The sequence below is a fragment of the Xiphophorus maculatus genome, chromosome 22 (genome assembly GCF_002775205.1).
Source record: "Xiphophorus maculatus strain JP 163 A chromosome 22, X_maculatus-5.0-male, whole genome shotgun sequence".
Lineage (NCBI taxonomy): Eukaryota > Metazoa > Chordata > Actinopteri > Cyprinodontiformes > Poeciliidae > Xiphophorus > Xiphophorus maculatus.
Genome location: NC_036464.1, coordinates 1,642,305 through 1,655,584, shown reverse-complemented (window position 1 = coordinate 1,655,584; position 13,280 = coordinate 1,642,305). Strand labels below are relative to the sequence as shown.

Below are 13,280 nucleotides of genomic sequence, written 5' to 3'. Positions count from 1 at the left end.
ATTTTGATATAGCTGAAAAGACTAAGATTAGTTAATATGCTTTTCTAATGTGTTACTTTCTGACAAAGCTGTCGGTTTTAATGCCACTCTAAAGACTGAGAAGCTAAACAAAGTGCATTATTATGCTTTCTGTTCTCTGCCATTCTCTCCCTGCTGTTCTGATCTTCGACCTTTATCATGACCTGTGGGATATCTTTGCTAACTCCCACCAGAAAAGCTGCATATTAACGACCACTTAGTGCCAGAGGCTGATCCTTCTATTAGCACATAAAGAGTCAACAGAAAATATGTATTAGCATTAGATCAAAACCGCTTTGTTGTGCGTCCTGACTGTCAGAAACAAAAAGACCTGAATTCTCTCTTGGTACTGAAATAATATGATGATAGACGTTGAAATCTTCAGCTAATTAAATATAAATGGTGATGAAATAGTGAAAGAAGGAGGCGGATTCAGAAAAATAATCCGGTCAAACAATTAATTAAAGCATTAAAGAGTATGCTAATGCTAAAGATGGCATCTTTTAGTAGAGTATATCCATCAGTTGGGTTTTTATGCACAAAGGGAAATGGTGAAATGAATATGAATGGGATGTGAGGTGTGTTTCAGGACCTGTTTGCTCTCAGTGCTGTTTACAGGGTGCAGTGGGTTTAGTGGTATTTAGTGCTTTGTTTTTCTCTTTTAGGAGAATGCCACAATGAATTCCTGCTATTTCACTCGCTTCAGAGAGGTGGGGGAATCTAATCAAGAACAAGGGAGAAGCCTTCAAGACTATCAAATGGAGTGGAAACAGCTCAGGCTTTTAAAAGCTATCAGGACACCAGCTTCTCATACATGGCTAAAGGTTCTGTATCTATTATTGATAACTTTATGAAATGTCTGGTGATGCACAAAAAACAAACTGTCTAAAAAGGCAAAAAACAAACCAAAAAAGCAGAAGATAGATGCTCATATATTTAAAAGTAAATTAACTTCTCCATACTTATCAGGTCAAACCACATAGGATACAATACGATATCACTGGTCAATCTATCCGCCAAATTCTTATATTTTTTTTGTGTTGTATTTATATTTATTTATATTCTTATATTCTTTATTCATGTTCCCTGTTTCTTGCATAATTTAAGGTTTTTCTTGCATAATTTAAGGTTTTGGTTACTCACATTTAGTGTGTACCTTAGTATTTAATTTGTAATTTTGTTTTCTTTTGCATTTTTGCTTACTGTGTGTTATCTTTGTTTTTTTGCCTGGGAGCTGCTGGTAACTTCAATTTCCTGAGGGAGTCTTCCCAAAGGATCAATAAAGTACAAGTCTAAGTCTAAGTCAATCATAGTCCCTATTAAAAACAAACAATATTTTAAGTATTAAATAGAAGGTAAAAAAAAAAAAAAGCTCTTAAACTGAAATGTTCATTGCATAAAATTAAGTGGCTTAGTTCAGGGTTTAATAAGAAATATAATCCTGAATTAAATATTTTCTAAGTAACATTTTGTTCATGTAATCCATTCTCTATAATATAGCAAAGACAAAATTTTTAGCTATAAGGCAATAATATGAAAACCTGTTGAGTCAACAAAGACCCAGGAAGGACGAGGAGGGACAGAAAACAGATGGAAGTTTATGACTGGAAGCCACATCTCAGGCTTCACATCTAATCAGTCCGAATTTTGTACCACAAACAAGAAAAAGTGGCATAAAAATAAAAAAATGCTTGAATTTTAATGCTGAGCTGCAAACGTTCAAACTACATTCAGTTTTTCATGTGATCCTTGTACCTTTTTAAATCTTTTTGGGCAATAAATGGGATTACTTTTGTACTGTAGATGTGGTCTCTGTGATTTTGTTGCAGCTTTTCAACTTGTTGCTCAGATTCTAATCCAGACACAGACCTGCAGAGAGCCGTCCCCCTCTGCCTTCCATGCTTACTGAGGGTGTGTTGAGGAGCATTAAACTCTAACCTGAAATCTGATTGAAAGTGCTTTAAAACTCAGTCAAAGCTCTAAATGGATAAGGCATCTGATGTCTGGGTGTGTTATTGTTACACAGTAGCAGCATGTTTGATCTGATGCTGCTGTAAGGAGGTTTACGGACGTCACGCTCAAACCGGGATGCTAGCAAATCACAAATCATGCAGCAAAAGGCAACTTCCATCTACCTGAACATTCTGCCTGATTGTTCTGTTATCTGTGGATGAGCATGGACAAAACAAACTATTCCAGTTAAAAATCAGTCTGTCACAGTAAAGACAGCAGACCGGGAGATTTCTTTCTCTAAAGATTTATTTTCATTGTTCAAAACAGGCAGAACAGGGCAGAACTCTGTATACATGTAATATTAATGGAAAAGGCTTCAAAGTAAAAATAAAAATCAATCTGTTTATGTTTGAGGGAAATTTAAACAGCTAAAAAAAATTCAGCTGCTAATGAGGTAGAAAATGAACTATTGTGATGCAACAATAGTTGATATTTTTGAAAAGATTGTAGATTAAATAAAGTCATTTTATCTCGTCTCTCAGCCTGAGACGACAATAAAACTGATGTTACCTCTAGAGTATAAAATTTAAAAAAGCAAGATCTTGAGCTCCATTTTTACCAGTTTGTGCTTAGCGCCATCTCCGTTGCTAGGTAACAGGACATAAGTCCTGCATTGGCCAGATCCTTGAAGACTGCTGCTGGATTGGGACACCCTCCCAAGATATTTGGGTTATGTCAGTTATTTAAATTCCTTTTGGGAAAAAAAAAATACTTTTGATTTGAATAGAAAACTTTAAATTTATATGAAATTGAAAATGCTGACTTTATTTGTAGTTAAGTTGTTTGCTGTTACACAAAATAACTTCACATCTGCTCTTTAATACCCAACGATCAATCTCTGTAAAAATGCTCCCTAAATAATATTTTTAACAAGACATTTTGTCGCTTTGTTTTTTCAGATGATTTTATCAATATTTTTTCTTTCCAATCTGCCATGAAGGCAGACACTTTTTTAAAGCAAAGGTTCTGTTCTGAGGTTTTTTGGTGCCCCTCCCCCCCAGACCTCTGCCTTTCCAACAGTTTGTTGTTCAGGTATAGCTCATGTATAACAGCTCTGCAGTCGACAAAGTATTAAAAAGTAGCAACAAAGAAATCCTTCTGTTATGTAAATATTATGTTTTAAGTTTAGATAGGGAACAATATTGCAGGAGTGCAGCTGACAAGGTTTGTTCACATTATACAGCACCAAAACCAAAAACACTAAATATTTCAGAAAAGTGTGTTGTATTGAAATGTTGACATTGTGAGATAATTGAAGTTATATGTGCTAATTTGAATATACCCAAAATAACACGGTAATACACAATGCTACATGGTGTCCACTGCACTGTGCACCGTCTGCATGGACCGCAGCAAACAATCCAAGTGAACCTTTCTCCAGTCATGTCCTTTACGCCAGAAGAAACGTGAATTATTGAACGCAGTGCTGAGGTGGAACGGCTTGCTATGCTGTTGGGCCCAAAATGGCCAGCAATCCTCCCTGCTTCGTGTAGCTGAGCACAGCAGGAAGTCAGATGAAGGTGAAGCACTGAGCGTGTTATCATCTGTCACATGTCAGAAGTGAAATATGCTGGACTCATTCATGACTAACTTCCTCAGGGTCTGCATATTACATCCTTGGCAACAATAAAAAATATCTTGAGCACAATCTGTCAGCACAGTGGCTTTTTTTATTAGCTCAAACTGAAATGCTTCTGTTCACAGTTTTAATAAGGTGGTGTGAGAGGTCTGATATGGTTGCATATTGTTTTGCAGTTGCCAGCGGTGATTTCTTTACTCACAGGAGGAATGGCTGCTGGGGAAGCTTTTACGTCCTTCAGACACCATCTCCGGCTCGCCGGTGCACAGCATCTTTGCATTCATTTGACCATCTGGGAAACAGCGCTGGAAGTAATCTGGCCTTGGTCTGAAAAATTACAGTTTTCATGTGATTACAATGCATTAACAAAACAGCTACTACTTTACGTCTCAAAATACGGAGTGACTACAACTTCAACCTGAGCGTCATTAGCTGTGTTTCCATTACAAATGTGTGCAAAACTTTGGGAATATTCTGCTAATGTGAAAAACACAATTTCGCAATTATAGTTTCATTAAATAAGAAACACAATCAAAATCATGTGTATATGTTTGTTCATGTAGTAAGTCATTAAAAAGCATGTCAGCCATCATTCTCCAACTACTTCCTGTCTTATTTTTCGTGGTTGGTGCCAGTGGAAACATTCGGTTGTTAATCAAACTTGCAGTTTTCCTAAATTAACCAAAATTGACACGGTAAAAAAAAAAAAAAAAAAAAAAAAAACACCTCATTCTAACATTAAGTTGGTGTTTCCCTTCTGCAAATTTATTTTCAAAATGTCAGATTGTACAATTATATTGTGGATGGAAAAGCAGCTACTGACGGCGCCGTGAAGTGACTTGTTCAGCATACCTGCCAACAATCAGCTTGATAGTATTTGTGAAGACTCCATTTAATGCGAGTGCCAGAGACACAGCTGAGGAAAGAAAGGACAAATATGAAAACAAATCTTACGCTGTCTCAGTATTGAAAGTTATGAAGTATTACAAACCTCAGTCATAGTTTATACAAGTTCTGGTCAGTTTTTCACACTTTGTACAAACATGATGGCCAAATTTTAGCATTGAGGTAAAATCAGATCCAAGCATTTAGAAGTTCAGAGTTCAAGCCTCCAGAAATCAATTGCTTCTCAATAACCAGACCTTCTGTGCAAAGCAAAGCGTAGAACAAGGAGCTGCTTTTTACCAGCCTATCTGTTTACTGAAAACACCAAAGAGTTGATGCATCTGAGGAAGGCGGTTAGAGAACAAAGAGCCATTTTTACCCACAAACATCAACATAATGCATTTAGGAGAATTGAAAATGTTGAGTTTTATTATTTTTATGGCTGTTTTTTTCCCTGAAAAAATAAATCAAACTTTGTCATAACTGATTATTTAGGGTTTTTTGTCTTGGCATAAACAGCTTGCTTCACTGGTAATAACTGAGGGAAATTTAATGAGTAAACAAAATTATTTCCTCTTAATGGTTATAGCCAGCACTAATAATCCACCTGCTTCTATAAAAGCATCACATTTATGCCCTGTTTTCATGTTCAGTTATGAATCTCCTCCAGCATTCAGACAGATATTGTCAGATGAAATCTAATTAACCAAACACCCATCTGTTCTCCAAAATTGTCTGATATTGTTGAAGAAACAAAGTGTGTTCCCTGAGATAACAAATTCATTCATCTTGTTTAAAGAAAACAAAAAGTCGATACCTTGTGAAAAGGAGATGCATCGACTCATTATCACAAGAAAAGCAGCTTTGCTTTGTTGAGACTTCTGTGGTGTCAGATTCCCTCTATTGGTTTATCACTCTGTGTGTGATCTTCACCCCATGTAGCTCTGCACAAACTTTCTCACCTGTTTGCATCAACATTTTTAGGCCACTGCATCAAATCTAACATGGGTTTCTATGCAGTTCTCATCAGATCATGAAATCTGGTATTAAAAATAACTCTGTTATTTAAAAAAACACGTTGTTCTCTTGCCCAGAATGTTTATCTTCTTGATGTTCAAAGTATTTCTGTCCCTCTGTGCAACAGATCCCCATCGAAGGCAGACGACCCTGAATCTTGTCACTCCGAATCAGTTGGAAGTAAAGTTAGCTAATGCCTCAGAGTGCGTTTAGTAGAAAGTACTCTCTACTAAACTCTGAGATGTTCGTATTAAATAAACACAATGTCAAAATGAAAAAGCAGTGAGAAACTATACACTGTTGATTTCATGATATTTAAAATGTAAAATTATTACATTTAACAACAGCAAGTGTGACCATTTCTCTTAAAGTAGGTCTAGGAAGATAAATTATTTTGGGTTAATAATGAAGGGGTGGAATTACATAAGCTGTGTTTTTTTTCCATTGCTTATTGGAGATGTGATTGAATTCATGCTATCTTTCTTCTTAACATTTTATTATTCTGTTAATATTTGCATTACAATAAATACATGTTGGATGGAACATCTGAAAAGTTACAAAACTCTTATTGCAGCTCAAACATTTAGAGGATGGCAAATTACAAAGTAGGAGTAGAAGTCCAAAAAATTAAAGTTACTATGAAGTAGCAGGTCAAATTAGATGCACTTTGAAATTTTACTTATTGTTGAAAGAGTGTCCTATTTTAAACAACATTTTAAACATGAATTTTAAGGCCAGTTAGGCATGAAAGCATTAAAGTCCTGCTCTACGTTCTTCCTAATATTACAATTCATGCAGCTTAAAAGAGAGAAAACATCGAGGGCATTTCCCTGAAGAAGTGGATCGCCACAGGCAAAATCTGACTGTGAAAGAATTAAATGGCTCATTGTGATGGGAGAGAGGAAATGTAATGTTGGTCAATAGGTCAAAGTTGCACTGAAACTGAATGTTCACTTAATTATCTATAAAGGAGACCAGCGGGTCTCATAATTAGAGGAGAGTACCTGCCCCTGCAGGTGACTCCCAGTGGACCTCAGTGGGACTAAGTTCATCCAGTTCAGCCGTCTGAGCCTCTGAGTAAATCCAAGAGTTAATTGATATTTATTTTAAGTGAGTTCTGCTGATGTTCTCTCTTTTTAAATTGACTTTACAAATATCCAGCCTCCTGTTACTTCCTATTGCACAATAATGCATTGGGGACTTTTGCTGAAAAAAACCAATAGTAGTTATAATTAACCTGACAAAACAGTTTATTTTATGGTTGCAATGCTGCGGACTTTATTGGAACTGTTTTTTGCCATGCTGGTTATGTGAGCGTTCCTAAAACTGTTTGACAGTCTGTGAGTTTGGTTTTATCCTGGTGACTGAAAACCGTGCAGTAGTTGAATAGTTTTAAACTAAATATTAATCCTCCTAAATTGTTTTATGGTTCCAAAGCTTTTTATAACTGTCTGCAAATAACAGAGTTGAAGAGAAGCTGCAGTAATTGGGCCGTTCATGAAGCCAGACATCCGAACATCTGCTGCATTTATCATCACAATGTATTCAAACTACATTAATCTGTTTGAGAAATGATCTGTGTCACATTCAGTTGTCTTTGATGGACTGAGTCAGTCCATCCATCCATGTTTTGTTTAAATGAAAAAATTAATATTCTATGTCAGCAATTTTGACATATTTTCCTCATTACTCCACGGCAGGCCATTTTTTACTTTTCATATTTTGTCATCGTCTTTGCAATCATAATAATATTTACAATTTGCCTGAAGCATCTAATTAACAGTGCAAACATTTTCATGCTGTTAGGTACATTCAGTCAGTCTAAAGGTGAGGATGATGAGGGTTTGCTATTCTTCTCAGCAGCATTCAGGATTCATTTAGCTTTTCTCCAACATTCACAGCAGTTGAGTCTCGTCGGGCTTCTCACTCCTGTTACTTTGACTCCGTTCATCTCATCTGTGCTGAGCTCAGTGGAGAGTTTTTGAATGTAGGAGTCAAATAATCTGTTCCAGGTATTTGATCAGGATGCCTCAGGGTAGAGTGGCAATATATTGTAAAATCACGCAGTGGGAATACTTTTGGGAACTATTGCATTGATCACATCCTATGTCCTCCCTTCTATCTGGTTCATCAGTGCTTCCAGGACTGAATGGTTCCCCATGAAGATGCACAATGGTATCTGGCATAAAGGTTTTTGCAGCAGATTGTTTAAAGTCGGTAGGTTTTGAGGAGAGGCTTCCACTCTTTGGACATTTTAGCTCAGTGTGTCCCACAGCTGCTCAACTGGATTGAGATTTGGGGAATTACAAGACAAGTTCCATTCAAGTTCATTTTTTTTGCACCTCTAGCAACTCAAACCATTTTGCTCTCTGTGTTTTAATATAATGAAAAGGCAACAGTGATCAACAATTGCTCAATGTGAAGATGGACATTGTCTCTAAGGATTAAGTAGGTGGTACATGTAAAATTATCCTCATGGATCGCAGGAGTCCAGTTTTTCCAGTAGAACATTTCCCAAAGCATCAACCTGAATTGGCTGACTTGCAATGTTTTGATTGTACATCCTTCTGCCACATGTTCCCTAAGACACCTGCACATATCTGGGCATCCTTATGGAAACATGACTGATCAGACCAGACCACTGTCAGCCATCGGCTGTTCTCCAGTTCTTATTTTCATGTTTCCATTGTTGTTTTTTAGCAATGGAAAGTGGTCAACATGCCCAACCTGACTGATCTGTTGCTATGCAACCCCATAGCTACACAAAAGTAAGGTCTAATGTCCATTTTGACACCTTCCAATCAGAAGTAACATGAACTTTTCCTACAGTTTTAGCTCCAGTGGCTCGTCTGTTGGATCAGACCAAACGCAGCAGCATCAGTAACCCTTGGCTGTCTGTTCACTATTGTTTGACTTTGACTTCTGGAGACTTGCTACATCCCACAAGAGTTGCATCGGGGAAATGTTCTGATCCAGTCATTCAGCCATCAATTTCAAACCTGGAAAACTTCTGAAATCATGTTCAATTTTTCCTGATCTATCCAAAAATAAAAAAGAGGGAAAATGCCTGATGTTGCACACTAACAGGTACTATAATGAGTGGTCATAATGTTATGCCTGATCAGTGTACTATTAAAGCCTCTCACTATGGAGGGAAAAATATGTAAGTCAAGAAAGGTGTCATGAGGTGGTGGAGTGAAGTGGTGAGGCAGACACTGAAAATCCAGGTAGACGTGTGAATGATGGTTTTTAATGATGATCAGACCAAAATTAATCCACAAGACCAGGCAGCACGACAGAGAGGAAGCCAGGGCTCAACTTCGGTAGCAACTGGTACATAGAAGACGGAAACAAACGCGCGCACGCAGGACAGACGCCAAACTGAGACGACAACCTGACAGAGACACAGAGACACTAAATACACAGGAGGTAATCAGGGAACGAGACACACCTGGGAACTAATCAAGGGGAGAACAGGACAGCACGGAGACACGGAGACACAGAAAACTCGAAATAAACACAGAAAAAGACAGATCCTGACAAAAGGTTTTAAAATAAAGTTGTAGAACTGATAAATGAGTACAAACATGGAAAGACCACAAATTCTCCCCCTCATAAACAGAATGATAATATCGCTGCATGCTCTGTGATATCACATTACGAGGATGAAAAACAGTGTTTTAACTTTATAATCATGATTAAAGCAAGCGCTCCGGAATCATCTTTGACTCATTCTCAGTGAGTAGTCTGGTGGGAAATATGACCCTCAGATGGCTCCATTATATTCTGACTCAGAGATAATTGCGTAATTAAGCGGCATGACTTCTGGAATGATAAAAGATTATTAGACGACTTTTCAAAACATTTTCCTTTCTACCCTGAAGTAGAATACGGAGCGTGGCAGAAAGCAACGTACCACACAATATATGCCCATATATCAAAAAAAAAAAAAAAAAGAGCATAAACTTACCAAGCATAATCTATTTAAACCTAATTATGTCCTGTAATCTTATTTGCATTTCTGAAGTAGAGAGCCCTGGGGGATGCTTTCCAAAGCGATGCATTTGGAACTGCAATGTGAAAGCTTCTGACATGAAAAATTAATATCTCTGTCAGTGTTTTAAAAATAAACAACTTTACACCAATCTGAACAATTAATTGAATATTTTTCTGACTCATGATAGAGACAGGTTCTTAATGCCATCCTCAGAACTCAGATCTGTCTGACATCTGTCATAAAATGCAGAATAGTTTTCCTTCCTTTAATTCTTTGTTCTCCTGAGTTCCACTGTTTTCTAAACTGGTTTGCAGAAATCCTTCTCTGCAGGCGGTGAGGGGCTCGTTAAATTCTCCACTGCAATGTAATCTCTGCTGCACTGAGCCACTCGCTTTCCACCTGATTCATCACTGTGTCTCTCTTTAATTGGATTTGTGTTAAACTTTCTTAATGGCTTGCAGCGCCGATGCCTTTTTCTGGCACTCGACCTCAAGGGAAAGTAGGAAAAAATGTGTGTGTGAAACCACTGGGTCCTGATAGAGAATGAAACAAGTTGCTTTAAATTAATAAGTAAATACATGATTAAGAACAATATTCATGGTGGCATATTAAAAGGCACAAAAGGTCATAGAGGTTAAAGATCAGCACCATTAAGCCTAATGAACTCCTTATATTTGGCTAAATTGCTTCAGGCAGAGGAAGGAAAAAGATATTGAGCTGAAAGAAATTCTAACAAAATTTGTTCATTGCCCAAGCATAAAAATCGAATATAGCGTGGGCAGAAACTTTTTTATAATAAATATGCTGTTACTATTACAGGCCAAATCAGGAAATGCATTGAGGAAAAACATTTTCTTGTCATGCAATTGTCAAAAAGAAAAACATTTTCAGCACTTTAACTAGGAGAACTGAAGGGTAGATTTTCTCGCACCTAAACAAGCCTCCTTGATCTCCGTCTTGTCCGTTCTCTGAATTATCTTCACCACGAATATCACTGCCAGTGGGGTAAGGAAGGAAATTGCCTGCAAGGAAATAAGACACAGCAACAAAATGGTAATAATTACTGTGATATTAGAGTTCCAGGGGATCTGTTAAACACAAAAACACTCCTGCATTAACTTGTGACCTGAACCTGTCAAACTGAAAAGTCCAACAACTTATCTGATTGTCCACTGGGTCTTCCAACCAGTACTCAGAGAGTTTCTATCTAATTTGATCGGAGATTTGAGTTTTCTCTGCTCAGAGGTAATAACTGTTGCCACAGAATGTATTAATTAAATCCAGGATGAAATTGTTTTATATTTCTGCCCTAAGCAACCACTGATTTAGAGATAGGATTCTTCAAATCTTCATGGCTTTAACACAGAAACTGCAGTGTGTGGCGAAAATTACAAGCAAGTACAGCAACTATGATGAACGATGAAGTTTACATGTTTTCCTCACACGCTCATATATATATATATAAAAAAAAAAAAATTCCCTTCTCACCCACCGCGGGTGGTTCTTATCCTCTGAGCTCGGGTCCTCTACCAGAGGCCTGGGAGCTTGAGGGTTCTGCGCAGTATCTTGGCTGTGCCAAGGACTGCACATTTCTGGACTGAGATGTCTGATGTTGTTCCTGGGATCTGTTGTAGCCATTGGTCCAGTTTGGGGGTGACTGCCCCGAGGGCCCCGATGACCACAGGCACCACTGTGGTCTTCACCTTCCAGGCCCTCTCCAGTTCCTCCCTGAGGCCCTGGTATTTCTCTAGTTTCTCGTGCTCCTTTTTCCTGATGTTGCAGTCGCTTGGTATTGCTACATCTACCACAACGGCGTTCCTCTTGTTTATCCACTACGACAATGTCTGGTTGGTTCGCCATTACCATTTTGTCTGTCTGGATCTGGAAGTCCCACAGGATCTTAGCTCTGGCGTTCTCCGCCACCTTTGGGGGTGTTTCCCACTTTGATCTCGGGGTTTCCAGTCCATATTCTGCACAGATGTTTCTGTACACTATGCCTGCAACTTGGTTATGTCGTTCCATGTACGCTTTCCCTGCCAGTATCTTGCACCCTGCTGTTATGTGCTGGACTGTCTCAGGGGCCTCCTTGCACAACCTACACCTTGGGTCTTGTCTGGTGTGGTAGATCTGGGCCTCTATTGCTCTGGTGTTTAGGGCCTGTTCCTGGGCGGCCAGGATGAGGGCCTCTGTGCTGTCCTTGAGTCCAGCTTTTTCCAGCCATTGGTAGGATTTACTGATATCAGCCACTTGGGTTATTTGCTGGTGGTACATCCCATGTAGGGGCTTGTCCTGCCATGATGGCATCTCTGGCACCTCAACCTCCGTTCCCTGTTGTCTGAGATATTCACTGAGCACATTGTCTGTTGAGGCTTTGTCCCTGATGTATTTATGGATCTTAGTTGTTTCGTGCTGGACTGTGGTTCTCACACTCACTAGTCCTCTGCCTCCTTCCTTGCGGCTCGTGTATAGTCTCAGGGTGCTGGATTTGGGATGGAATCCTCCATGCATTGTTAGTAGTTTTCTAGTCTTAATATCAGTGGCTTTTATCTCCTCCTTTGGCCAGCTAATTATTCCAGCAGGGTATCTGATTACTGGCAGGGCATAGCTGTTTATTGCGCGGATTTTGTTCTTGCCATTGAGCTGGCTTCTCAGGACTTGCCTTATTCGTTGGAGGTATTTAGCTGTGGCTCCTTTCCTTGTGACCTCATCGAGGTTGCCATTTGCTTGTGGTATACCTAGGTACTTGTAACTGTCCTCTATGTCTGCTATTGTTCCTTCTGGGAGTGAGACCCCTTCTGTGCGGATGACCTTCCCCCTCTTTGTGATCAGCCGACCACACTTCTCTAGTCCGAATGACATCCCAATGTCCGTGCTGTAGATCCTGGTGGTGTGGATCAGTGAGTCGATGTCTCGCTCACTCTTGGCATACAGCTTGATGTCATCCATGTAGAGAAGGTGACTGACGTTGACCCCATTTTTGAGTCGGTATCCGTAGCCAGTCTTGTTGATAATTTGGCTGAGGGGGTTCAGGCCTATGCAGAACAGTAGCGGGGACAGAGCGTCTCCTTGGTATATGCCACATTTGATGGACACTTGTGCAAGTGGTTTGCAGTTGGCTTCAAGGGTGGTTTTCCACAGCTTCATCGAGTTTGCAATGAAGGCTCTCAGAGTCCTGTTGATGTTATACATCTCTAAGCATTCAATGATCCAAGTATGCGGCATTGAGTCATAGGCTTTCTTGTAATCAATCCAAGCCATGCACAGGTTGGTGTGTCGGGTTTTGCAGTCTCGGGCAACTGTGCGGTCTACAAGGAGTTGGTGTTTGGCTCCTCTGCTATTTACACCGATACCTTTCTGTGCCGTGCTCATGTGTTTATCCATGTGTTTGCTTATCTTGGCCGCTATGATGCCTGACATGAGCTTCCATGTTGTGGAGAGGCAGGTTATTGGTCGGTAGTTGGGTGGGACTGGACCCTTTGATGGATCCTTCTGGATTAGGATTGTCCGCCCTTCAGTTAACCATTCAGGGTGAGTCCCACTTTGTAGCAGCTGGTTCATTTGGTCTGCCAGTCTCTCATGGAGGGCAGTGAGTTTCTTTAGCCAGTAGGCATGGATCATGTCAGGCCCTGGTGCTGTCCAGTTTTTCATACCTGAGACTCTTTCTTGGACGTCTGTCACAGTGATGGTTACCAAGGCTTGCTCAGGGAGGTTATTATGGTCCTCTCGTAGAGAGATCAACCACTGTGCATTGCTGTTGTGGGACGCCTCCCT

The 13,280-nt window shown here is 39.4% G+C and overlaps 1 protein-coding gene across 1 annotated transcript in view; it reads right to left on the bottom strand.

Moving 5' to 3' along the window:
• The window catches only part of plpp4 (phospholipid phosphatase 4), a 60,514-nt gene that overhangs the window by 12,501 nt on the left and 34,733 nt on the right, over window positions 1-13,280 (bottom strand). Inside the window, exons 3-5 of the mRNA XM_023327885.1 lie at window positions 10,441-10,531; window positions 4,463-4,526; window positions 3,813-3,937 (exon numbers count right to left, since the gene is read on the bottom strand). Of these exons, the coding sequence (XP_023183653.1) occupies window positions 3,813-3,937; window positions 4,463-4,526; window positions 10,441-10,531 (280 nt within the window). The remainder of the gene's footprint in view (window positions 1-3,812; window positions 3,938-4,462; window positions 4,527-10,440; window positions 10,532-13,280) is intronic.